The following is a 24,668-nucleotide window of genomic DNA, read 5'->3' on the forward strand; positions in this document are numbered from 1 at the left end:
TAAGGATTAAAGTTTGTGGATTTCACGTAGTCTCTTCTTTCATCTATTACTAAAATATTCCCCCAGCTGGTATTTCTTTTCATTCTTTGCGACACACAGCTAGGCCGCCCTGCATATCGGGTTTGTTTATTGGTGAAACGCAGTATTAAAGGAGGAATCAAGCGTATTTCCTTGGGTGGTTCGTCTCTCCACTGAATCTCTGAGTAAATCTCGGCGCAGGCTAGATTTTTTTTACCATCATCTTCTTCATCTTTCCTTTTCTGTTTTAGATCTTTATCCTCTTGTTATTCTCGGATTTAATCTGTGTTTTCTTTTCCATTACCCTTACATTGAGTTTGTTTATTTCTAATCTAGTTTTGTTTTGTTTCTAAATTCTTACCAGACTAGATAACCTCTTTAAGACATATATTTGTATGTGTTTTTATCAGCTTAATCTGTTTTTTTTTTCAGAACTAGAAACTATTGCAGGTTTCGTTTCAAATATGTTTCTAGACGGTTAATTCGTTGAATTTTCATTTCATTTTTGGCTTTTATGCTCTGCTCTTTATATGATTTGTTTCTGTCTTTTAAGTAATTCTCTCTTCATTATTATTCTTTCCTGTTGGAGGTAAGGAAGTGGAACCTAAAAAAAAAAAAAAATTAAACTTCTATAGAATTTGTTATTTACTTGAAAAGCAGTTTTGCTTTGAGTAAGATCTACTAGATCTATATTTTGTACTTTCCTTTGAGTAGGATTTATTGGATCTGTATTTTTTCATTGTCCTAGACTCTTAGTATCTTATATTTCTAGCGTTTTATTTGGTGCATCTTTGTCTTCTTTGGATTCTTTTTTCATAGTTCCTCATAGCTTCGGTTATAGATGATTACTTGAGGTCATGTCATTCTTTTAGATCCCATAGGGCGTATAGGGGGAGAACCCGACAGAGTGATGTCAAGGACACTAGACTTAGAGTTTGTTCGTTGAATGTAGGCACATTAAATGCTAGGCTGCTGGAGCTGACCGACGTACTTAGTAATAGGAAAATAGATTTTGCATGTATTCAGGAGACTAGGTGGAAAGGGGCTCGCGCCAGAGAGTGTAATGGGTACAAGTTGTGGTATTCAGGTGTAGATAACGCTAGAAATGGGGTGGGTATCTTGGTATCCTCTAAGCTCAAGGAAAATGTAGTTGAAGTTTGTAGATACAGAGATAGAATCATGATGATTAAGGTTGTTATAGAAGCGGAAGTGGTAAATGTCATTTCAGTGTATGCCCCACACGTTGGCCTAGGGGAGGGGAAAAACGTTGCTTCTGGGATCAGTTAGATGATGTACTTAGGAGCATTCCGGAGGACCAAAGAGTTTTCATAGGGGGAGACTTCAATGGTCATATAGGTAGTGCAATCGACGGGTATGACGGTGTTCATGGGGGTTTCGGTTATGGTAGCAGGAATGATGAGGGCGTACGTTGCTTGATTTTGCTACTGCTCACGATTTGGTGATCACTAACTCCTTATTTAATAAGAGAGATGCGAACTTGATTACGTTTCATAGCGGGGGACATTGTACCCAAATCGACTACATCTTGGTTAGAAATCGGGAACGATGGGCTTGCATTGACTGTAAGGTGTTCCCTGAAGAGGCATGTGCATCACAACACAAATTGTTGGTTTTGGTGTTCCGCGTACCCAACGGGCGGAGCACTCATAGGAGGGCTAAACTGGGTAAACCTAGGATCCTCTGGAAGAACTTACATGGAGCGACAACTGATGACTTTAGGAGTAAGCTTTTGTCTAATACAGGTTTTGAAACTACAAACTCAATTAACGCAGATATGTTATGGAAAAATATGGCAAATTCCATTAGAGAGGTGGGCAAAAACACCCTTGGGTTGTCGACGGGGAAGGCCAAGGAACATAAAGAATCGTGGTGGTGGAACGACGAAGTCCAAACTAAGGTGAAGACAAAACAACTTGCTTCAAGGAGTTTCTTCAATGCAATGATGACGAAGAAAGGTCGAGAGCTAAACAAAGATACCAGGAGGCAAAGCGGGAAGCCAAGAAAACGGTAGCTAAAGCAAAGGATAAGGCATATGAGGAAATGTACAGAGATTAGACACCAAGGAAGGACAAAATGGCATCTTCAGACTTGCAAAATCTAGGGAGATTAGGAAAAATGATCTAGGTAACATTAGGTTTATTAAGGACAACAATGGTGTTCTTTTAACGAAAGATCATGATATTAAGAGGGTTTGGGGTAGTTACTTCTTTGGCTTATTTAATGACGGTGCCTCTCCATGTAGAGATAGTATCGTTGATGGGTCAGCCAACCATCATACTACGACCAATGACTGCCCTACAAGTAGGATTGGGTTTGAGGAAGTCAAAATGGCTCTTAGAAAGATGGGAAGGGAGAAGCTGTCGGTCCTGATCAAATTCCTATCACTGTGTGGTTAGCCCTAGGAGAAGAGGGAGTTAAATGGTTGACCAACATCTTTAATATTATTTTAGAGACTGCCAAGATGCCAGAGGAGTGGAGAGAGTCTACGGTGATACCAATCTATAAAAATAAAGGAGATCCCCACGTTGTGGTAACTACAGAGGTATTAAACTACTCAGCCATACCATGAAGCTATGGGAAAGGGTGATAGAGGCTAGGTTGAGACAAGTTACTAGGGTTTCGGAAAACCAATTTGGCTTTATGCCAAGCAGGTCTACCACGGAGGCGATTCATCTACTTCGACGGCTTATGGAGAAATATAGGGAAAAGTCTAGAGATCTTCACATGGCGTTCATTGACCTTGAGAAGGCTTATGATAGCGTTCCTCGCGATACGATCTGGAAGACTTTGGAAACGAGACGGATACCAACTGCTTATATCCGGGCGATTCGTGACATGTACTGTAGATCTACTACATACCTCAGGACTACAATTGGCGACACCGAGGCATTCCCGTGGAAATCGGACTCCACCAGGGGTCGACTCTTAGCCCTTACATCTTCGCCTTGATTATGAACAACATCTATTGTGCGACACCAGACGGTGTACCTTGGTGTATGCTTTTCGCTGACGACATTGTTCTAGTTGCTGAAACAAAATCTGAGTTGAATAGTAGACTGGCTACCTGGAAGACTGCTTTGGAAGAAAAAGGTTTAAGGATCAATATTGAAAAGACAGAGTATTTATGTTCAAACTTCAATGGGAACCAAAACGATGAAGATGTAGAAGTATGCATAGAAGGACACGTTCTTCCCTCAAAGGATTGTTTCAAGTACTTAGGGTCTATGATACATAAAGATGGGGGTGTAGATGATGACGTTACACACCGTATAAAGGCGGGATGGCTAAAGTGGAGGGCCGCTACTGGAGTTTTGTGTGACAAGAAGGTGCCTCTAAAACTTAAGGGAAAATTTTATAGAATGGCAATAAGACCAGCGCTGTTGTATGGATCAGAATGTTGGGCAACCAAGAAGGATCACGTAAGGAGGATAGAGGCCGCAGAAATGAGAATGCTTCGATGGACATGTGGTAGGACTCTGTGGGATATGACGACAAACTCTGCTATTAGGATGTCCTTAGGGTGGTGTCTGTTTCCGAAAAATTGAGGGAGGGAAGACTACGGTGGTTTGGGCATGTCCTTAGGCGACTACCGTCGGATGCGGTCAGGAGGGTAGAGTCGATTACAGTCGACGGTGCCAGAAGGAAAGGACGACCAAGGCGGAAGTGGGAAGACTGCTTGAGATCTGATTTGATGGATTTAGGCCTTACGGAAGACATGACCTATGATAGGAAATTATGGAGGCTTAAGACTAGGGTAGTCGAGTAGTGTGGGTCACATCTATAGGGTGTATCATCTTTGTCTTCTTTTAAATGCATTTGTAGTAATTTCCATGACTTTTACTTTTTATACTTTTCTGTTATTGGTATTTATGAAAGATTAGAACTGGGCTTGCTATAATTGTCTTCTGTGTATCATTCTCGTCATGTTTCCTCTGTTAAATTTAGCCGGTCTTATGTTTCTGTCTATATGCAGAGATTCTTTCGCAGGGATTATTTTGCAGGGATTACTCCCCATTACAGAAGCACATATGATATTAATGACTGCATATGAATATTGTTTAGCTATGTATTTATGTAATTATTTATACATGCATTGCATTTTATCTATATTTTTAATTTTCTGAGTGCCGGAGGTCTTTCACGGAAGCTATTCTCAACCTGGCGTTGGGGGCAGCCTACTACCCTACCTCCCCCTTACCCCATACATATGGGAATTGGGTTTTGTTGTTGTTGTTGTTGTTGATAGTGTCAAGAAAGATGTCGAGAATACAATGAATTTTCTATTTTCCCTCATTTTTCACGCAGTTAAAATATCGAGATTATCATAAGAACAAAACATAAAATGTATTATGATCTCTTAATCTTTCTGTAAACGTGTTATGTTTCTGACGTCTATCGACGAATATTGTAATATTTTTATTAGATAAAAAAATAAATCTGATAAAACTTTATACGAGTCAATAATTTTTTCGCTACCTATGAGCAAATTTGTCATTTGGTAGGATTTTTATTCACGTGCATGGAATGATATACAATTCAATAAGCTCTTGTGTGTGAATGAAATATATATATATATATATATAGTTTCCTGTTCTCTTTAATTTCTTCTTTGTCTTTTTCATTTGATATCAAAATTAACACATACGGGAATTTAAATAAAATCTATTATTAAAATAATATTGTTATATGATCGTAATATTTATAATAATAATAATAATAATAATATAATATGTTAAGAAAAACGAATTTAAATTTATAAAATTTTAAGAGATGAAAATAAATTTTCAATATAAAATATAAAAAATATATAATATATTTAAATTTCAAGATAGACTACTGTTTTTATCCGTCTCCCTCGATCCATCCTTGATTTCGAGGGTTGTTGTTGTTGATTTCCAAGGTTGGACACTTTGAACATTGCTGCCGTTGTTGGACTGCTACATCAATAGGATGTGGATCTCCTCGGCTCAATTCTTAGAGTAAAATATACCATTGGCACTCAATTATGTATCGATAATAAATGGAATATATTTTCTTAAAAATACAATTTAATTATTTAATCAAAATATTATTATAAACATACTATTTGTCTTCAAAATTGAAACAAACATTTAATGCGACTTGATATAAAAATGACTTTAATCTCCAAAATCTATATATTATCATCGACTAATTCATATTTAAAAATTATATCAATTTAATTTTTTTACGATACTGTCAAATTAAATGAGTCTATCATCGATAACTTATTTGTAATAATATTTAATTTAATGATTAAATTAAATGTTTTAAAAAAACAATATATTTATTACCAAGCACATAATTAAATAACTTCTTAAGAAGTAATTAGTTTTGATTAGCTTTAATCAAATTTATTTCTCCATTTCACTAAAAAATATCAAATTCAATTGTTTTATCAGAGAACAGTGAAACGGGGGTGATGGGTGGGTGGGGGACACTTTTGGGGCTAGTGGTGATGGACGACTCTCACTTTTCAAGCCTATTTTCAGATAATTCATGGAAAATTTAATTGCATACATATATATTTAATATAAGTAAATTTAACACGTGACTTTCATGATAAAAGAATTAATGTTATTCTTTAAAATTTTGGGTTTGAGTATTATAAATGTCATGATTGTGACGTTCAATGTCAAAAAATTGAGAGTTATCTTTAAATAGATATTGTCTTGTACATACTACAGATTAATAAAAAAAATAAGTAAATTAATAAAAGTATTTTTATGTTAGATAATTATTTTAATTTTCATTTTTAATAAATTTTAGGTAAAATGTACGTGAAATCTTTGAACTTTAAAAAAAAAAAACTAATGCGACTATCGTACTATTTTTTCTATCAACATGACTATCCAACTCAAAAAAAGATTCTAATGTGGTCATTTGACCAACGTTTTCCGTCATTGACCAACGGTTACGTTAATTCCTACTGACGTGGATGCTTTCTCAAATCTGTTACGAAAGGAATATTGCTTGTTATTGTTGGTAGAGATGAAAATAATCAATTTATGGTTGCATGTGTAGTTGTTGAAAGGGGAGGAAAAAAATCACAAAAATGGTTTTTTGCATAAACTTATGGTTGACTTAGAGCACCCTAAAGACGAAGGAATTACACTAATATCGGTTAATGACGGAAAACGTTGATCAAAGAGTCACATTAAATTCTTCTTTTGAGTTGGAGGGTCACGTAAAAAAATTAATATACCTTTGTCTGTTGTTAGGGGAATTCAACTGTCCCAAGGCTTATCGTTTGCTATGAGTGCTGTGAAGTACATTAGAAAGGTTCAGGGTTTTTCAAAGTCGAAATCTATGGGGAATAGGCAGTGGTTGGGGTTGGATGGATTGGTTTTGGCCATTTTTTGTGCTTGTTTCATAATTGTTGTCAATGGTGCAGGTCAAAAAAGAAATCAAAGCGAGACTAATGGATTGTTTCACTTGTAGGGTCAAGTGCAGCACTTGGTTTTGTTTGTGGAATACTAGTGCTCGTGCCTCTCAAGCTAAGGACACTATGTGTGCCTTGAAATGAATAACTGTATGGTATTCCATTGAATTTCCTTACTATTAGTGTTTTTTAAGATTCTTTCTTCTTCTTTTTGTCTGGGATTTGCGATTATTATGTTTCTGATCGTTTGCTTCTCGAGACCATAGAAGCCACAGATGCGGAATTTCCTTGCTGGATTGCAGGAATTGTAATGTTTATGTATACAGAATGGTGATTACATTTCAGCAGATAAAAAAATGCACAACTCACCTAAAGAGAAGGACAAAGGAGGATAATCAAAACATGCAGGAAAGAAGAAGAGAAGTAATGACAATGAGAAATTTTGCTGAGAGGACTCTACTAATGTATCTTTGTCCCGAATGGTCGATTTCAAGCTTTGTTTGGATTATCTTTGATTCTGCTTTGGAATTTTGGAGCATCAGCTTATTCCTTTATCCGAATGGATTTCTTGTTTGAAACGAGTTCGGAGGTGCCGAAAGTACACTTGTAGGTCTCTGATCTATACTTGAGGTGCTCGAAATAAAGTTACTACCATCAAAGCCACTGTTTCCTTGTAGTCTGCAATGATATCATGCAAAAACTTACCCAGAAAAGTTCATAATATACAAAACATTTCTTTTACGCTCGACTAAATGCAAAAATTCTGTCTTCATACTATGTGATGCATGCAGAGAATATAAAATAGAAAAATTAGAATGCCACCTTGAATGTTGCAAAAGAATGCGTGATTGATCTCCCATGTATGTAGCTAACATCATAAAAATCATAATAAGCATCAGAATAGCCATATTAATATTAAATTTTAGCATAATTAGAAGAGAAGTGAATTTACAAGAAGGCATAGCTGATATGAAAGGTGACCCTAGAGTCATTGGAGATGATCCGGTATATGATGAATGATATGCCATTCCTGAAGAATAGGTGTTGAAACCGGATGTATGAGACAAGGCAATCGGATCTTGGACGCTAGGGAGGGCTCCTAGATAAGATGCCATTGAAGGAAACTACAGAACAAATCACGGTTAGCAAATGAAGGTTAGACCAAGTACACAAATACAAAAGTTATTAGTACTATTTGAAAAATGGAAGCCATGTCTGTGGATCCTGAAACTGTCAATAAGTTTTTGTTATATAAAACTATTGTTATATTCATAAGAAGTTAATCATCAACTAACTAGATAATAGTTAGTTAAGGCAACTATAAGAAGGAAAGTGGAGCAGAGGCAACTTTTAGTTTTTAAAAGATAAAGACAAAAGAAAACAATGTAACTGTGAGCAATAAGTTGTTTGTGATGCGTACTGCTGGGACTTGTGCTGGAGTCGTATCGGTATCAAATGGATTTGTCTTTGCAGTATTTGGGAATGCTGCCACATGCTGGGAACAGATAGATATAGTTTAAAGTCTCCAATATACAAGCAAGAATTAACATGTTAATTAGCAATTACAGAATTTGAAGTTCCAAGAACACAAGATACCATTGCATTAGGATAATATTGCAAGCCATATCCCATTCCATATGGTAGGGCATTTTGCCAACTCGGAAATGCTGCAGGGGCTAATCCGTAGCTTGCTGTAAAGAGATCCTACAAAGAAAGTGGAATATATTGTCAAGAGGGTTCATGAATATCCAAGACAACCGAAGGCAAAAGCGTCACCTGTGGAAGTTCCTTTCTTTTGTTAGGTTTTGTTTCTGCTGGAGGCTGCACTCCAACTCCATATGTTGTTACTATAGCAGATGTTGAGGGGGCTTGAGATGACTGTGAAGTAGATACATTGGTCAATTGTTGAGAATTATACATTACGAATGAAGTACCATGCTGCAAATATTAACACAAAGCAATAGGTTTAGCAAGGGAAATGGGGTTCAGTCAGCCCACATTTTACTAAAATACAGGGTATATTTAGTTTCCAACAATTTCCGATCAACTCTAATGATAACCTGGCTATTTAATTCTTCAACTGCTTGAGTATATGGATGTGCAGAAAACTTATTATCAGAAGCAGAGGACAGAGAACGCTGATGTTGTTGCATGCCGGAAAAGCTATGCCCCTCAGAAGCTTTGACCTTGTGCTCACCATTAACATCAGTTGTTGCTTGAAAACCTAGATTGAAGGGGTATTTTTGGATATTTACAACCTGTGGAACTGTTGAAGAATCATCCGTACTCGTTAATGCCAAAAATTGTGGTGCAGATGTTGCTGTAGAAAAACCATCTAATGAAATGTTCTGTCCAGATGCAGTTGACGGAGCACTTGTGGTGTCTAATGCTGCAGAGACATTATCAACAGGCACCACAGATAAATCTGACAGATCAAAGAGTAAAGCCTCCAAATAATTTGGATTAGAGGCTGGAGGTGCTTTTCCCTTTGAAGAGAAGTCATCTGAGGACTGGCTACCACCATCATTTGATGGAGGCACTTGCTGCACATTCGGTGCTGCCACCTCATTGGACAGCTCAGAATTCATACTGAAATCGATCAAACTTTCCACAACACCAGGTGATGCATTCTTCTGTGAAGTGAAAAAAAACAAGAGAGTGAGCGCATAAGAATGTTCACAACAGCTACATCTAAATACAGCACGGTAAACTGCTGAACTAATAATAGGCGTAACAAAATCCACAGCTTCTCATGAGTACCAACTTTTTACGGCCTATCTCACAAGTAAAATTAAAAAACTTAATCTATGAAACCAGTTCATTAAAAATCTATTGAAATGTATTAAGCAAAACTCAGTAAATGGTTCAAATATGTACATGAAATCCTACGCAGGTTTCATATCTGAATTAAAAAATAAATAAAATCTCTCTTTTGAGAGGAAATGAAGAAACTCTAGTTCGAGAAATACTAAGGGCCTGGCATAGTTTCTAAGCACTCGCTACTTGCTACATATGCTGTTGATTCATATGGTGTATTTGTGTTTAAGAAACCAGTTGTGTTTCTTAGAAACCAACTAAAAGAATGATAAAACCAGAAGCCTCTAAAATGAAACACCATTCGAGCCATAGTTAAATCATAAATGGAAAAGTAGCAGCAACAGTTTCACCTGGTTTTCAGCAGAACCATCAGGATCCCTTCCAGCATTTTCATTTGAATGTTCACCCACCTCAATGGCAGGAGCAGTCTCCCCCAAGTTATCTCTAACTGGCTGCTCCACTGGAGAACCAGACCTCTCTAATTCGAGGCTAGATGGCTGGGTTTGTCTCACAGGTTCTCTATGTGAAAAGTCCGGGTTATCTTGTTGCCTGGCACTTCTAGTACCCTCAGGTCTGAGCCTGTTGTCAACAATCTCGATGCGCATAGAATTTCTACGGCCACTTCCAAATCTCGATTTTTCTTCAGGATATCGAGGACTTTTTCCCTCCTTATAGAAAACTCTAACAGCAGCTCTTCCAGGAGGACTAAATCCTTCATTTGAACTCCATTCCCGTCTATCTTCATAAAGTGGACCTCTGGATCTACCACTAGACACACTCCCTTTCCTGCTTTCAGAAGAATTCGTCCTGCATAACTGTATAAAAAGAGAGAGAGTGACAGAATTAAAAGATAACTAGCATGAAAGACATTCAGTCTCGTTAAATATGACATTAAAGGGATACTAATCTTACACTCGGAAGACTGTCACCCCTCTCACTCTCACAAGCGTATCTCCTTTCCACGTAGACTTGCCTGATGAAATCTCGGAGCTTATGAAGATTACTGAAAGCAAACATATACTGATCAAGAACACTTTCCTAATGGAGCAACAAAACAATAAAAAGAAAGATGTTAGATAACCTGCCATCAGGAAAAGAATGAACTACAGGATCCCATGCTTTGAAGTAAATTTGTCTTGCCCGCTGCGAAAAGTTAAGAAATAAGTTAGACAATGGAAAAGAAAGAAAAACTTTCACATGACTATCTAACTATCCATGCTGACCTCATTTCCTGCTGCTTGAAGAGCAGTCACTTCTTCTTCACTAAATTTTCCCAATGATATTGATTTGACTCGATGAGTGAATTCCCGACTGAAACAAATCAACAATCCATATTGTAAAATATGAACAGAACTAGGAATATTTACGAAATCATATTAGACCCTCATCGTAATTGGCATAAAAAGTGTATATATAATACGGGAAAATTCAACTCAAGAAAAGAAGGTAACAGAAGCAACAACATAAGCTAAAACTTACTGTATTCCACTGCAGTTGGTGCAAACAAAAGTCAAGAAAGTGGTACAAACATATTGGGGACCCTGCCAAGAAGAAAGCATTAATTAATGTTAATACTTGAATTTTTCTTTCAATCTATGTATTCTTGAAATTATAGAAATTGTATTTTTTTAATTCTAATATCGTAATTTAAATTTCTAACTTTATCCATATATATTCATGCACTTGGAGTATAAGAATAGGTGTGTTGATTTCGAGTTGAGACACAACTTCCTTGAAGCATGAATTTCCTAAGAAATAGAATTTAAATGCCATGGTTCCAATGTCACAGAACAATTTTCTTATAGGGATCATTTTCATTCTAAAACATGAAGGAATTTAAATGCTGAACTAAAGAATTCGAATGCTCCTCCTAAAAAAACATCTCAAATCAATTGACTAACATCAGAAATCGATTCTCTATTTTATGGTTTCTTAAATGCTAGAATCTCATCAACTAATTATACAATAAATTAATCCTACATTCTCTCATTTTCTAAAACCATTCCAATGGCAATTCTAATTGTTTAAACAAGAATTTCTGGGAAAATTAGAACCATGAGAATTAAAGTCTAACGTAAACGATGATTCCACACATGAAAAAAATCGAGCTTGAAAAATATAAACAAACAACAAACAATCTAAGCAAAAAACTTACCAAAATATTGCAGTTGATGCATCTTTTGTTCTCTGGGAGTTTGAGAAGACCCCGAATCGTCCTCTCCATTCTTTCATCATCCTTTACCTTCTTCTTACTCCCCATTTTCTCCGTAAAGAAATGAAAGGCAAACTTTCACCCTCCTCCATTCGCAAAGAACCAAAATCTCAAATCGTTAGCGATACAATCATTTAAACAAAAATAAAAGTAATAATATGATGATGATACGATAATATATGTTCAAGCTTATTTCATCGCTTTGACAAACTGAGACAACAATATCAAACCAATATTCGAATTTTATCATAAAATTGAAATTTGTTTTCAAATTTTCCTAATTTTCTTCAAAAACAAAAGAGGATGGTAAATAAATGTAAAATGCACCTTTAGATAAGCTAGAGAAAACAGGGAGATCAAAAGATGAAGAAGAAAAGGATGAAGAAAATTTATATATTAGAGAAAGAAAAGGATAAATTTTCCCGGAAAAGTGGTTTCAAGACCGTTTTGAACCGTTGAACTCGAATCCGTTTTTTCATAATTATAATCAATACTATAGTATTTTAAGAGTATTTAAAAGACTAACCTGAAGCACAAATCAAGCAAACTCGATAGTAAATGAATATTGTTATTCATTGAGATCCTGAGTTTGAGCACTAAAAAAGTTAAAGGTGTGAGCCTTAAAGAGTTATTTTTGAATAGATATTTAACTTGTATTTATCCATAATTAATAAAAAAAATAACTATAATTATATAATTATCTCTTAAAGTATTAGGTTTGAGCACTAGGGCTGTAAACAAGATGACACAAATCCTGAGCTATTCGAGATCGACTCAGTCAATGCTGAATAAATACTCGACTTGAATGGACTATACTCGAGCTTGAGCTCAACTCGAGTTCTTGACGAGTCAAAACGAGCTATTTGATACTTGTAACATCCCAAAATCCGGGTCAACATTTTCATGTTGGTTTTTAGATTTTCGATAAAAATGTTAATTTTGAAATTTTTAGTTGATAAATATTTTCTAAAATGATTTAAATTGTTTTTGAATTATTAATTTGTATTTTAGGATTTTATAAATGGTTTTAAAAGGTGACTAAATTGAACGATTGAAATGTTTAATTTTAGTGACTAAATTATAAAGGATCATGTTGAAACATTTTGATATTTCGATATAACAAATTAAGTTAAATGGATTTTAAGATTTTCCAAATGATTTTCTAAGTATATTCGATATAACTATTCGAATATCAAAACATTACTCCAAATATTTCAAAAATCATTTTTAATCCTTACTTAAGTGTAAAATTAAGTTTTAATCATAAAACAATTTCAAAATAATCTTACAAAGTATTTCGAACCAATTCAAAGCCAAAAATTACAGATTGCTCAGAGGGAACCGATTCCCCCCATAGGAGGAACCGATCCCCCCTAAATGGTTTTGGCCCTGAGATTTCCAGAATGCTCGGAGGGAACCGATTCCCCCCATAGGAGGAACCGATTCCCCCCTAAACAGTTTTGCTCCGAGAATTCCAGTATGCTCGGAGGGAACCGATCCCCCCCAAAGGGTACCGATTCCCCCCTTGTACAACGGTCGAAATATTTGAATTTTACACTTAGGAACCGATTCCCTTCAAGGGGGAACCGATTCCCCCCACGCTCCAAGCTGTTTTATTAAATGTTTTCACACTAAAACGGCTATAATATCTTCTCTAATCATCCCCAACGTTCAGAAGTGATCCAAGGTGTATTTAAGCAAGCTTAGAAGCCATTGATCAACAACAAGAAACATCAAGCAACTAGAATCAAGAGAGAATCAAAGAGAAAGCATCAAACCTCAAGTTTGAGCATTTCAAGCCTATTTTCATTCAATATTCATTTTGCTTTCAAGAACACTTTTTGTGCTCAATTGTATTCATCTTTGAGTGTTCTTTTCTTTGTTCTAGAATTGTGCAAACATCTTACCTTGTGAGGTTTTCTTGTAAGTTTGCAAATTTGTAATCTTCTCTTTGGGAAAAAGAGTGTTCTCAAGAGTTGGGGTATACTCTTGAGGGAATTGTAAGGTTATCTCTTTGGCCTCAAAAGAAAGAACAAATTAGTGAATTTGTTGGAAAATCCTTAGTGTGGATAGCTAAGGTAGTGGACGTAGACTTTATTTGAGAAAGTCGAACCACTGTAAATCGCTGTGCAATTACTTTCAATTTTCTGCAAAAGCTTCCACAAAAATTTTAATTGCCAATTCACCCCCCTCTTGGCCGATTTCGTCAATCGATTAACTCAACAGATCGAAATGTCAAAATCTATAAAATTATTTTACCAAATTAGAATAATCACTCTTCTTCCCTCCATTGTTAACCGTAACTTTTCTTATTCTTTCCTAAACATCATTCTTGATTCATTCATAATTTCCTTTGCTTAAATTCACTTCCTAAACCCTTAGGGTGCGTTTAGTTCACGGAATGTAAGATTACCAATGGGAATAAAAGATTACCAGGGAATAGGATTACTGGGAATGTTGTATTTTGTGTTTGGTTGGTTTAGCAGAAATGTAAGATTACCGTGTTTGGTTAAAGTAATAAAAGATTATTGGAATGTATATTTGACCAAATTATCCTTATTATATATTTATTTTTTTAACAAGTTGAAAAATATTTATATATTTTCTTTAAAAAAAATTAAATTCATAAAATTCATATAATTGTTTTTACAAAATTGAAAATATAAAAAGGTTTAATGAAAGGGTAAACTTTTATTTTAACCCCTGAACTTCATATATAATTTTAATTATAGATTTTTTTTGTAAATCTAAAATAGTTTAAGGATATCTTTGTAATTTAACCTTCGTAGAATTTTTATTATTCAATGACAGATTAAAGAAATTTTTGAAAGAAATTTTTTTAAAGGCATTTTAGTCCAAAACGCCGGTAATTCAATAATAATACCTAAGGAAAGAGAGGTAATGACATTCCCCCAAAAAATCCACTATTGGTAATGTAAGATTACTGGGAATGACATTCCCGGACAACCAAAAGGGGAATATGGATTTCATTCCCATGGGAATCTCACATTCCCCCAACCAAACACACCCTTGATTCATTCCTTTGTTTCTTCCCCAAAAATATCATTGAAAGCTTTGTAAAAAAACTCTTTGTTTCTTTTCCATGGTCGATTGCTTTTCCTCATTTGTACTATCATTCCTTTGTTGATTTTTGGTATTATTCTCCTTTGATTCTTTATTTCATTCTTCCTTTCTTAAACATTATTCTTTGTCGCCAATCCTCATTGTTACTATTGGTGGAGTTGGTTCTTCATCAACCTTCTCTTTCAACCTTTCTTTCATTTTCCAGCAAAGTAATTCTTAAACCTTGATTCTTTTAATGCTTCGGCGACTAAAAAGATTCATTAATAAGATGATCTTGAATGATCATGGTTTTCAATTGCGAGTTTTCTCAAATAATGTGATTTTCGAAATTAATTATTGTACCTATTTTCTTGAAAGGTTTTAAATATTTTATTAAGTTAAATATGGTGCTTGAGGTAATTATTATGATACTAAAATAGATTTTGTTTGGGATTGATTTGGATATCGTTTTCTTTAAAGCAAACTTGATTTCGACGTTTTTCAGAAATTCGAGAGTTATACAGATTGATGCTATTTTTGTAGGATTTGATTGGGTTTATATATGGAGTCTCTGAGGAGTTAGTTGTATTTTGAACAAAGGTCAATGATTTATAAATTGAATTAAATGTTTGTTTGTGTGTGCGATCCGACGAAAAGGTAATAGTGCATGTATGTGTGATTTGCATAAATGTATATGATGAGATATAGTATGTCAGAATTTGATATTCGTATGCATTATGGCATGACATATTGGTATTTTCATTGAGGTAAAAACATGTGAGGTTTGCATGACATTTAGGTATGCTTTCCTTTAACTTTGACATGTGCATCATACTTGAATGTTTAGTCATTCACTGGACTTTATAGCTCATTCTCGTTATTTAAACATATTTAGATTGTTACTTTTTTTATTTGAGAGTTTTATTTGAGGCAATATGAGATCCTTAAGTTAGAAATATATGATAAAATTTAACTTGTTTGTAATTGTTGAATGACTATGATGACACTTGTGGTGACTTTATATTCTTAATAAAACATGAGATATTTGTTAATGATGTTGTTGCTCTTAAGCCTTTAATTTTTCAAGTGTACCTTAAATGATCAAATGTTACTATATCTTAAATAAGTGATTGAAGTGTTTAGACAAGTGACTTTAAGTGAACATGACATGTTAGGTCTTTAGGTTGCATGAGATTATCAATAATATATAAAGTGACAAAATTATTTGTGTTAAAGTTGACTATTTATCGATATTTGACTTATGATACTAAATTCTTGTATGTTATGTTCAATGATATTGTGAAGCTAGCTACATATGTGTTTTGATATGTTCTAGGTGGTTCAAGTGTGTCCAAACATGTTCATAGATCTTTGGACATAGCCCCTTGATCTCCTCTCAAAGAAGGCACTGTGTGGGCAAGTCGATCAGAGTTAAAGTGGGAGGGGATGTTTACAATTGTTGTAGTATTGTAACACCCCCAACCCGTATCCGACCCGGATACGAGTCCGAAGTGTCACATTGACTTTTCAAACCTTGACTCTAAAGAAAAATCCCGGGAAATTTAAAACTTTATTTAAAACAAAATACAGACTTTATCAGAGTGCTCGTACTTAATGACTTATTACATGCCAACACTTTATACATAACCAAATACATATTTTGTCAAATATTTCTGATCTGATCTTTTGGTAAGGAAAACTGACCTGTCTTGCTCCGCATCACTCCTTACTCTTCTCGAAACCTACGTGTGAAACAATCACACGCTAAGTCGAAGACTTAGTGAGGCATAACAACTTATAATGCACTTTAAAACATATATTGATACATGCATGTTATGTTCTATCATGTTATAGCAATTCCATGCATTTTTCATATCGTATAAAATCATATCAGATTAATTACAGTAAATACATACATACACATAATTCATCATTAACAGTTTATCATATAATCACATACTTTTTCAATCAAACACTATACACACACAACATCATATCATTTCTATAGCAATTATCATATCACTAACTTATATTTGTTCATATCTCTGGATTAGCCCATGTACATATGTGAGAACTATCGATATGTGAGTCTATAGAGGTTGTGCACTAATGCTGTCACCACAGCTCGTATAATTGCACCGAAGTGCCGCGTAGAATTGCACCGTAGTGCCATATAATGATGTCCATAAGGACCACATAGAATTCCTTAAGAATCATATACATATACTAGGGATCAAGTATGTGTCTTTCCAGACTTCACACATGTTCCAAAGAATATACATATGTCCCGAATGACCGCGTAGAATTGCACCGTAGTGCCATATAATGATATCCATAAGGACCACATAGAATTCCTTAAGAATCATATACATATGCTAGGGATCAAGTATGTGTCTTTCCAGACTTCACACATGTTCCAAAGAATATACATATGTCCCGAAGGACCGCGTAGACCCTCGACTCTTGGCATGCCAACTATACCCCTAGCTCTCATGACACATAACATGGGCGTTATCATTTATTTCATTTCAAATATTCACATAAACTTGTAATTCACTTTCACATATCACGTATCACATAGCTTCTTTTCATATGAACACATAGTCACGTAGTTCACTTACACGTAGATCATTTCCATATAATTCACATGTCACATATGTCATGTTTTCATATAATTTCTATCATTTCTCACCCAATCACCTTTATTCATGTAAACATACTTATCATATCTTGTTCACATAAGATCATATACTTCATATAATATATCGAAACACCTAGAACACTTTCACGTAGCTTATAGTCATAAATCTTATCTCATAACATATACTTGTTTTCACATATATATATTTCATATCATTTCTTATACCATCACATAATTCATTTAACATACATAACATATTATGTAACATTATAATAGAAATACATATAAGTCATATCACTTAGAGCACATATATACTTATAGTCGCATTGCTTATATCTTAATCTTATGCCTTCTCTTAGACCTATATATTCACATGTTCAGGTAATCCACCATTTCATCACATAATTATGTATTCATATAACTCATGTGTTATAGTTTTATTTAAACATATGAATCTTTCCCATCTAGCTTATCTTATATGTTCATCTTATCATTTATGTTCAAATCTCCTAGTTAGTGTACTATTCTCACTTCATCCTATAGATCAATATTATCCAGCTTATTTCACTTATCATATAATAATATAATTATATTTTACTATGATCACATAGTTTATATCTCATATAATTCATAACCTTTCTTATGTAATTACTTATACTTTATCATCTAACACATAAAAGAACAGATCAATCCATATAATCAAACATACATACATGCATATTCCACTCATGCCTTTAATCATGAATTCATGTGTAACACTTTAGGAAATAGACTCATCGCAAGTCTTATTCCCATCGCACATCATATACTATTGAATATGCACTCACCTGGCATCACTAGTCAATTCCAATCTCTTATCTTTCCCTTGATCGATCTTACTTGCCAAACGTTCCGGAATTGCTTTATGCGTAGAATCTACATAAATGTACATTTCGAGACAATCATTAGATACCTACACCTCGTAATTGGATACTAGCAACTTAAACGAACTTATTAAATCCATATTCACAATTTCCTTTAGGGGGAATCGGTTCCCTACTATGGGGGTACCGATTCCCTAATGACATTATGGAAATGTTGTTCGTTTGAAGGGGTATCGGTTCCCCTTGAATGGGTACCGATTCCCCTTGCCCAGAAATCATATTTTCAACCCGAAAATTACTTCATTTCCACTCAAACACTTCATATATCATCCCCTTTTCATTCTTAACTCTAGTACACATACTTAAACCAATCTATATTCATTTATTTCATCTTAAACCTCAAAATCCTATCTTCCAACACTTTATACATAACCAAATACATACTTTGTCAAATATTTCTGATATGATCTTTTGGTAAGGAAAACTGACCTGTCTTGCTCCGCATCACTCCTTACTCTTCTCGAAACCTACGTGTGAAACAATCACACGCTAAGTCGAAGACTTAGTGAGGCATAACAACTTATAATGCACTTTAAAACATATATTGATACATGCATGTTCTGTTCTATCATGTTATAGCAATTCCATGCATTTTTCATATCGTATAAAATCATATCAGATTAATTGCAGTAAATACATACATACACATAATTCATCATTAACAGTTTATCATATAATCACATACTTTTTCAATCAAACACTATACACACACAACATCATATTATTTCTATAGCATTTATCATATCACTAACTTATATTTGTTCATATCTCTGGATTAGCCCATGTACATATGTGAGAACTATCGATATGTGAGTCTATAGAGGTGTGCACTAATGCTGTCACCACAGCTCGTATAATTGCACCGAAGTGCCGCGTAGAATTGCATCGTAGTGCCATATAATGATGTCCATAAGGACCACATAGAATTCCTTAAGAATCATATACATATACTAGGGATCAAGTATGTGTCTTTCCAGACTTCACACATGTTCCAAAGAATATACATATGTCCCGAAGGACCGCGTAGAATTGCACCGTAGTGCCATATAATGATGTCCATAAGGACCACATAGAATTCCTTAAGAATCATATACATATGCTAGGGATCAAGTATGTGTCTTTCCAGACTTCACACATGTTCCAAAGAATATACATATGTCCCGAAGGACCGCGTAGACCCTCGACTCTTGGCATGCCAACTATACCCCTAGCTCTCATGACACATAACATGGGCGTTATCATTTATTTCATTTCAAATATTCACATAAACTTGTAATTCACTTTCACATATCACGTATCACATAGCTTCTTTTCATATTATCACATAGTCACGTAGTTCACTTACACGTAGATCATTTCCATATAATTCACATGTCACATATGTCATGTTTTCATATAATTTCTATCATTTCTCACCCAATCACCTTTATTCATGTAAACATACTTATCATATCTTGTTCACATAAGATCATATACTTCATATAATATATCGAAACACCTAGAACACTTTCACGTAGCTTATAGTCATAAATCTTATCTCATAACATATACTTGTTTTCACATATATATATTTCATATCATTTCTTATACCATCACATAATTCATTTAACATACATAACATATTATGTAACATTATAATAGAAATACCTATAAGTCATATCACTTAGAGCACATATATACTTATAGTCACATTGCTTATATCTTAATCTTATGCCTTCTCTTAGACCTATATATATTCACATGTTCAGGTAATCCACCATTTCATCACATAATTATGTATTCATATAACTCATGTGTTATAGTTTTATTTAAACATATGAATCTTTCCCATCTAGCTTATCTTATATGTTCATCTTATCATTTATGTTCAAATCTCCTAGTTAGTGTACTATTCTCACTTCATCCTATAGATCAATATTATCCAGCTTATTTCACTTATCATATAATAATATAATTATATTTTACTATGATCACATAGTTTATATCTCATATAATTCATAACCTTTCTTATGTAATTACTTATACTTTATCATCTAACACATAAAAGAACAGATCAATCCATATAATCAAACATACATACATGCATATTCCACTCATGCCTTTAATCATGAATTCATGTGTAACACTTTAGGAAATAGACTCATCGCAAGTCTTATTCCCATCGCACATCATATACTATTGAATATGCACTCACCTAGCCTCACTAGTCAATTCCAATCTCTTATCTTTCCCTTGATCGATCTTACTTGCCAAACGTTCCGGAATTGCTTTATGCGTAGAATCTACATAAATGTACATTTCGAGACAATCATTAGATACCTACACCTCGTAATTGGATACTAGCAACTTAAACGAACTTATTAAATCCATATTCACAATTTCCTTTAGGGGGAATCGGTTCCCTACTATGGGGGTACTGATTCCCTAATGACATTATGGAAATGTTGTTCGTTTGAAGAGGTATCGGTTCCCCTTGAATGGGTACCGATTCCCCTTGCCCAGAAATCATATTTTCAACCCGAAAATTACTTCATTTCCACTCAAACTTCATATATCATCATTCTTAACTCTAGTACACATACTTAAACCAATCTATATTCATTTATTTCATCTTAAACCTCAAAATCCTATCTTCCATATGAGATTCAAAAATCATACCAAATTTTTAATGTGTTCTAATTCCAATTCTAACACTTCATACTTCTTAATTAGATTGATGACAAGTCAAATTCATCCATAAAACTTCAACAACCATACCATATCAAAATTTCATCTTAAAACTCATATTGCAAATTCCTTCATAATTCCTTTATCTTATTGTTTAAATCCCATATAAGCTTTCCTTAAGCTTATTTAATACCCAAAGAATCAAAACTAAGCTTAAAACTTAAGAATTAACCAACTGAAATTAAACTTACCTTTGCCTTGCTCTCCCACGTATGAAGAAGAAGAAATGAGCAGAGAACTCTGGATGCTCTCAAATTTCCCACGTTTATATTACCTTAAAAAAATTATAAAAATCTTTCTGGTCAAATGACCATAATACCCTTAATTTCCTTTAATAATTACCAAATAACCTTCAATATATATTCAAATAATCATTGAATTCTTTCATTCTTCTACTTTAGTCACCAAATTCTGAAACTTTTCAATTTGGTCACTAACCCGGTATTGCGGATGTTACAAATCTCCCCTCCTTTTTAAGAAAATTCGTCCTCGAATTTTCACTGTACATCTTAATAAGAACATATCTTCTAATGTTCTTATGTTGCTTCCCTGGCTTATTCTTTCTTGTCATCATCAGAAACTTACTTTTCAATCCTTTAGTTTTCCCGACTATCTTTTTCGTTTATATATTCCTCTTCTGTTGCTTATCATATCAACAATAACCAGTAATAACAATCCATTGTTGTCTTTTCTCTCATTCGATTATGCATCTTTCCTTTGACCTTTCTAAAATTCAATATAATGTCACTCATTATGTTGATAGTAATATCCATCTCTATATCATAAATCCATCTATTTCTTCATAACTTTCTAATTACCTTATAACCATACCAAACTTGTATTTCGTCATCATTTGACCAAACACAACTTTAAATCTTCTTCAATGTGATTAAACATATACTTTAAAGAGTCAAACAATATTTTCACATCACCTTGCACACTTGTCTTATTTCTATATCAAAATTGTCCTCGGTACTTCCATATTTATCGTATCTGATTCTTTTAAATCAATCCCTTTCATTTCTTTATTCCTTCTTCCTTATACATAAATCATATTTCCTTTCATGTTCACATACTCTTGTCTTATCACTTATACTCATCTTTATGTACCAATCTTCATTGCATCCTCATTACTCTGATAACCCATTTCTTATACATAACTTCATTCTTTATCATTTCTTATACTTGTATTTTCCTTCCTGAAGGTTCCATGCAAATACTTATCTCTGTTTCTACATCATAGCTATCTGCTCAGAATATACAACTATATTCGAATTCACATCATAATCAATTAACTCCACTTTATCTTTCCTCCAATCTTATAACTCTAGCACCTTTACTCTGACAGCTAAATAATAACTTTTGTTCAATCTAGGGCACAAGCCCTATTATACCAGTCATATACATCCTTTCCAATCTAAATTATCTCAACATTCGTTTACTCAACTTATCAATTTAACCTCTATTCTCATACATCCTGAAATTTATTTTACTCAAACTCAATATTCTGACTTCCTGTGTCCTATAATCTGATCATCGATATACATATTCTCAAACTCTTCTTATCAATCCTCAGCTTTACTTAAATATACAAATTCTTACTTCCTTTTCCTTTACTATACCACATTACTATGATCCAAATATGCAACTGTATCCAGATCCATTGCAGATCTGGTTATCATATCCTGACAATATCTTATAATCTTATAATTCCAGTACATTTTTATCACATACTCTAGTTAGCCAATGCTAACTCTTTCCATCTTAACTGCAAACCCTTATCAGAAACCTGCTCTTGTTTATGCGCAATACTATCACTTCGTTTCAAACTCATAAGCTCTGACTTTATACATCTTATACACTTGTCACTGATGCACTTATCCTTGAGTTCTTCTATACGTACTCACCACGTCATTAGATCTTTTTAACATTCTTATGGTGACATCTATTCACCATATTCTATCTTATCCACATAATAGCAAAACTACTCTACATCGCTTTTCCGATTCCAAACGATGAAAATTTTCTATTATTATTCAGATATGATTTCAGCTTTCTGAAATCAACTTTTGATCTTACTAGGCATTTCCTGAGGTGTCCGCTCTTCATCCTACCTGGCCAGGGCAGGTGAATAGTTATCACAATCAGGAATATCACCTTTCACTTACTTCGAAATTATCACGATCGGATTTCTACTGTATTAAACTATTCTTATTTTATTAGCAAGACAACGTATTCCTTACACTATCAGATCAGAAATTTTTCAATCTATGTTGGCATGTACACCTTTTATGACATTTTGGACTTCGGTTTATGCCGAGAATCGGCTAAACCATAGCTCTGATACCATTAAATGTAACACCCCCAACCCGTATCCGACCCGGATACGAGTCTGAAGTGTCACATTGACTTTTCAAACCTTGACTCTAAAGAAAAATCCCGGGAAATTTAAAACTTTATTTAAAACAAAATACATACTTTATCAGAGTGCTCGTACTTAATGACTTATTACATGCCAACACTTTATACATAACCAAATACATACTTTGTCAAATATTTCTGATATGATCTTTTGGTAAGGAAAACTGACCTGTCTTGCTCCGCATCACTCCTTACTCTTCTCGAAACCTACGTGTGAAACAATCACACGCTAAGTCGAAGACTTAGTGAGGCATAACAACTTATAATGCACTTTAAAACATATATTGATACATGCATGTTCTGTTCTATCATGTTATAGCAATTCCATGCATTTTTCATATCGTATAAAATCATATCAGATTAATTGCAGTAAATACATACATACACATAATTCATCATTAACAGTTTATCATATAATCACATACTTTTTCAATCAAACACTATACACACACAACATCATATTATTTCTATAGCATTTATCATATCACTAACTTATATTTGTTCATATCTCTGGATTAGCCCATGTACATATGTGAGAACTATCGATATGTGAGTCTATAGAGGTTGTGCACTAATGCTGTCACCACAGCTCGTATAATTGCACCGAAGTGCCGCGTAGAATTGCACCGTAGTGCCATATAATGATGTCCATAAGGACCACATAGAATTCCTTAAGAATCATATACATATACTAGGGATCAAGTATGTGTCTTTCCAGACTTCACACATGTTCCAAAGAATATACATATGTCCCGAAGGACCGCGTAGAATTGCACCGTAGTGCCATATAATGATGTCCATAAGGACCACATAGAATTCCTTAAGAATCATATACATATGCTAGGGATCAAGTATGTGTCTTTCCAGACTTCACACATGTTCCAAAGAATATACATATGTCCCGAAGGACCGCGTAGACCCTCGACTCTTGGCATGCCAACTATACCCCTAGCTCTCATGACACATAACATGGGCGTTATCATTTATTTCATTTCAAATATTCACATAAACTTGTAATTCACTTTCACATATCACGTATCACATAACTTCTTTTCATATGATCACATAGTCACGTAGTTCACTTACACGTAGATCATTTCCATATAATTCACATGTCACATATGTCATATTTTCATATAATTTCTATCATTTCTCACCCAATCACCTTTATTCATGTAAACATACTTATCATATCTTGTTCACATAAGATCATATACTTCATATAATATCGAAACACCTAGAACACTTTCACGTAGCTTATAGTCATAAATCTTATCTCATAACATATACTTGTTTTCACATATATATATTTCATATCATTTCTTATACCATCACATAATTCATTTAACATACATAACATATTATGTAACATTATAATAAAACCTATAAGTCATATCACTTAGAGCACATATACTTATAGTCACA

At 34.1% G+C, this 24,668-nt stretch overlaps 1 protein-coding gene and 1 long non-coding RNA gene across 2 annotated transcripts; both read right to left on the bottom strand.

Annotated features, from left to right (window-relative positions):
• Positions 1-6,728: 6,728 nt before the first annotated feature.
• On the bottom strand, positions 6,729-22,651 carry LOC120195139. The gene is made up of 3 exons (XR_005523032.1): positions 22,641-22,651; positions 21,630-21,632; positions 6,729-6,959 (listed from the first exon to the last, which is right to left on the bottom strand). It is a non-coding gene; the product is annotated as an uncharacterized LOC120195139 (long non-coding RNA).
• Positions 6,966-11,550, bottom strand: LOC120195047 (probable ADP-ribosylation factor GTPase-activating protein AGD14). Its single transcript, XM_039197191.1, has 13 exons — positions 11,412-11,550; positions 10,736-10,797; positions 10,480-10,567; positions 10,338-10,399; positions 10,169-10,259; positions 9,607-10,071; positions 8,500-9,072; positions 8,216-8,377; positions 8,036-8,143; positions 7,860-7,934; positions 7,392-7,563; positions 7,262-7,307; positions 6,966-7,117 (listed from the first exon to the last, which is right to left on the bottom strand). Exons 1-13 carry the CDS (start codon positions 11,514-11,516, stop codon positions 6,991-6,993), a joined length of 2,136 nt encoding a protein of 711 aa, XP_039053122.1. The 5' UTR covers positions 11,517-11,550; the 3' UTR covers positions 6,966-6,990.
• Positions 22,652-24,668: the final 2,017 nt, after the last annotated feature.

The sequence above is a fragment of the Hibiscus syriacus genome, unplaced genomic scaffold (assembly GCF_006381635.1).
Source record: "Hibiscus syriacus cultivar Baekdansim isolate YM2019G1 unplaced genomic scaffold, ASM638163v2 tig00000340_pilon, whole genome shotgun sequence".
Lineage (NCBI taxonomy): Eukaryota > Viridiplantae > Streptophyta > Magnoliopsida > Malvales > Malvaceae > Hibiscus > Hibiscus syriacus.

Coding starts and splice junctions, on each gene's coding strand:
- LOC120195047 (XM_039197191.1), bottom strand. CDS start 11,516: ATGGGGAGTAAGAAGAAGGTAAAGGATGATGAAAGAATGGAGAGGACG. Junction 7,935..8,035: donor AATATTATCCTAATGCAATG/GTATCTTGTGTT, acceptor ATCTGTTCCCAG/CATGTGGCAGCATTCCCAAA. Junction 7,308..7,391: donor CATATCAGCTATGCCTTCTT/GTAAATTCACTT, acceptor TTATGATGTTAG/CTACATACATGGGAGATCAA.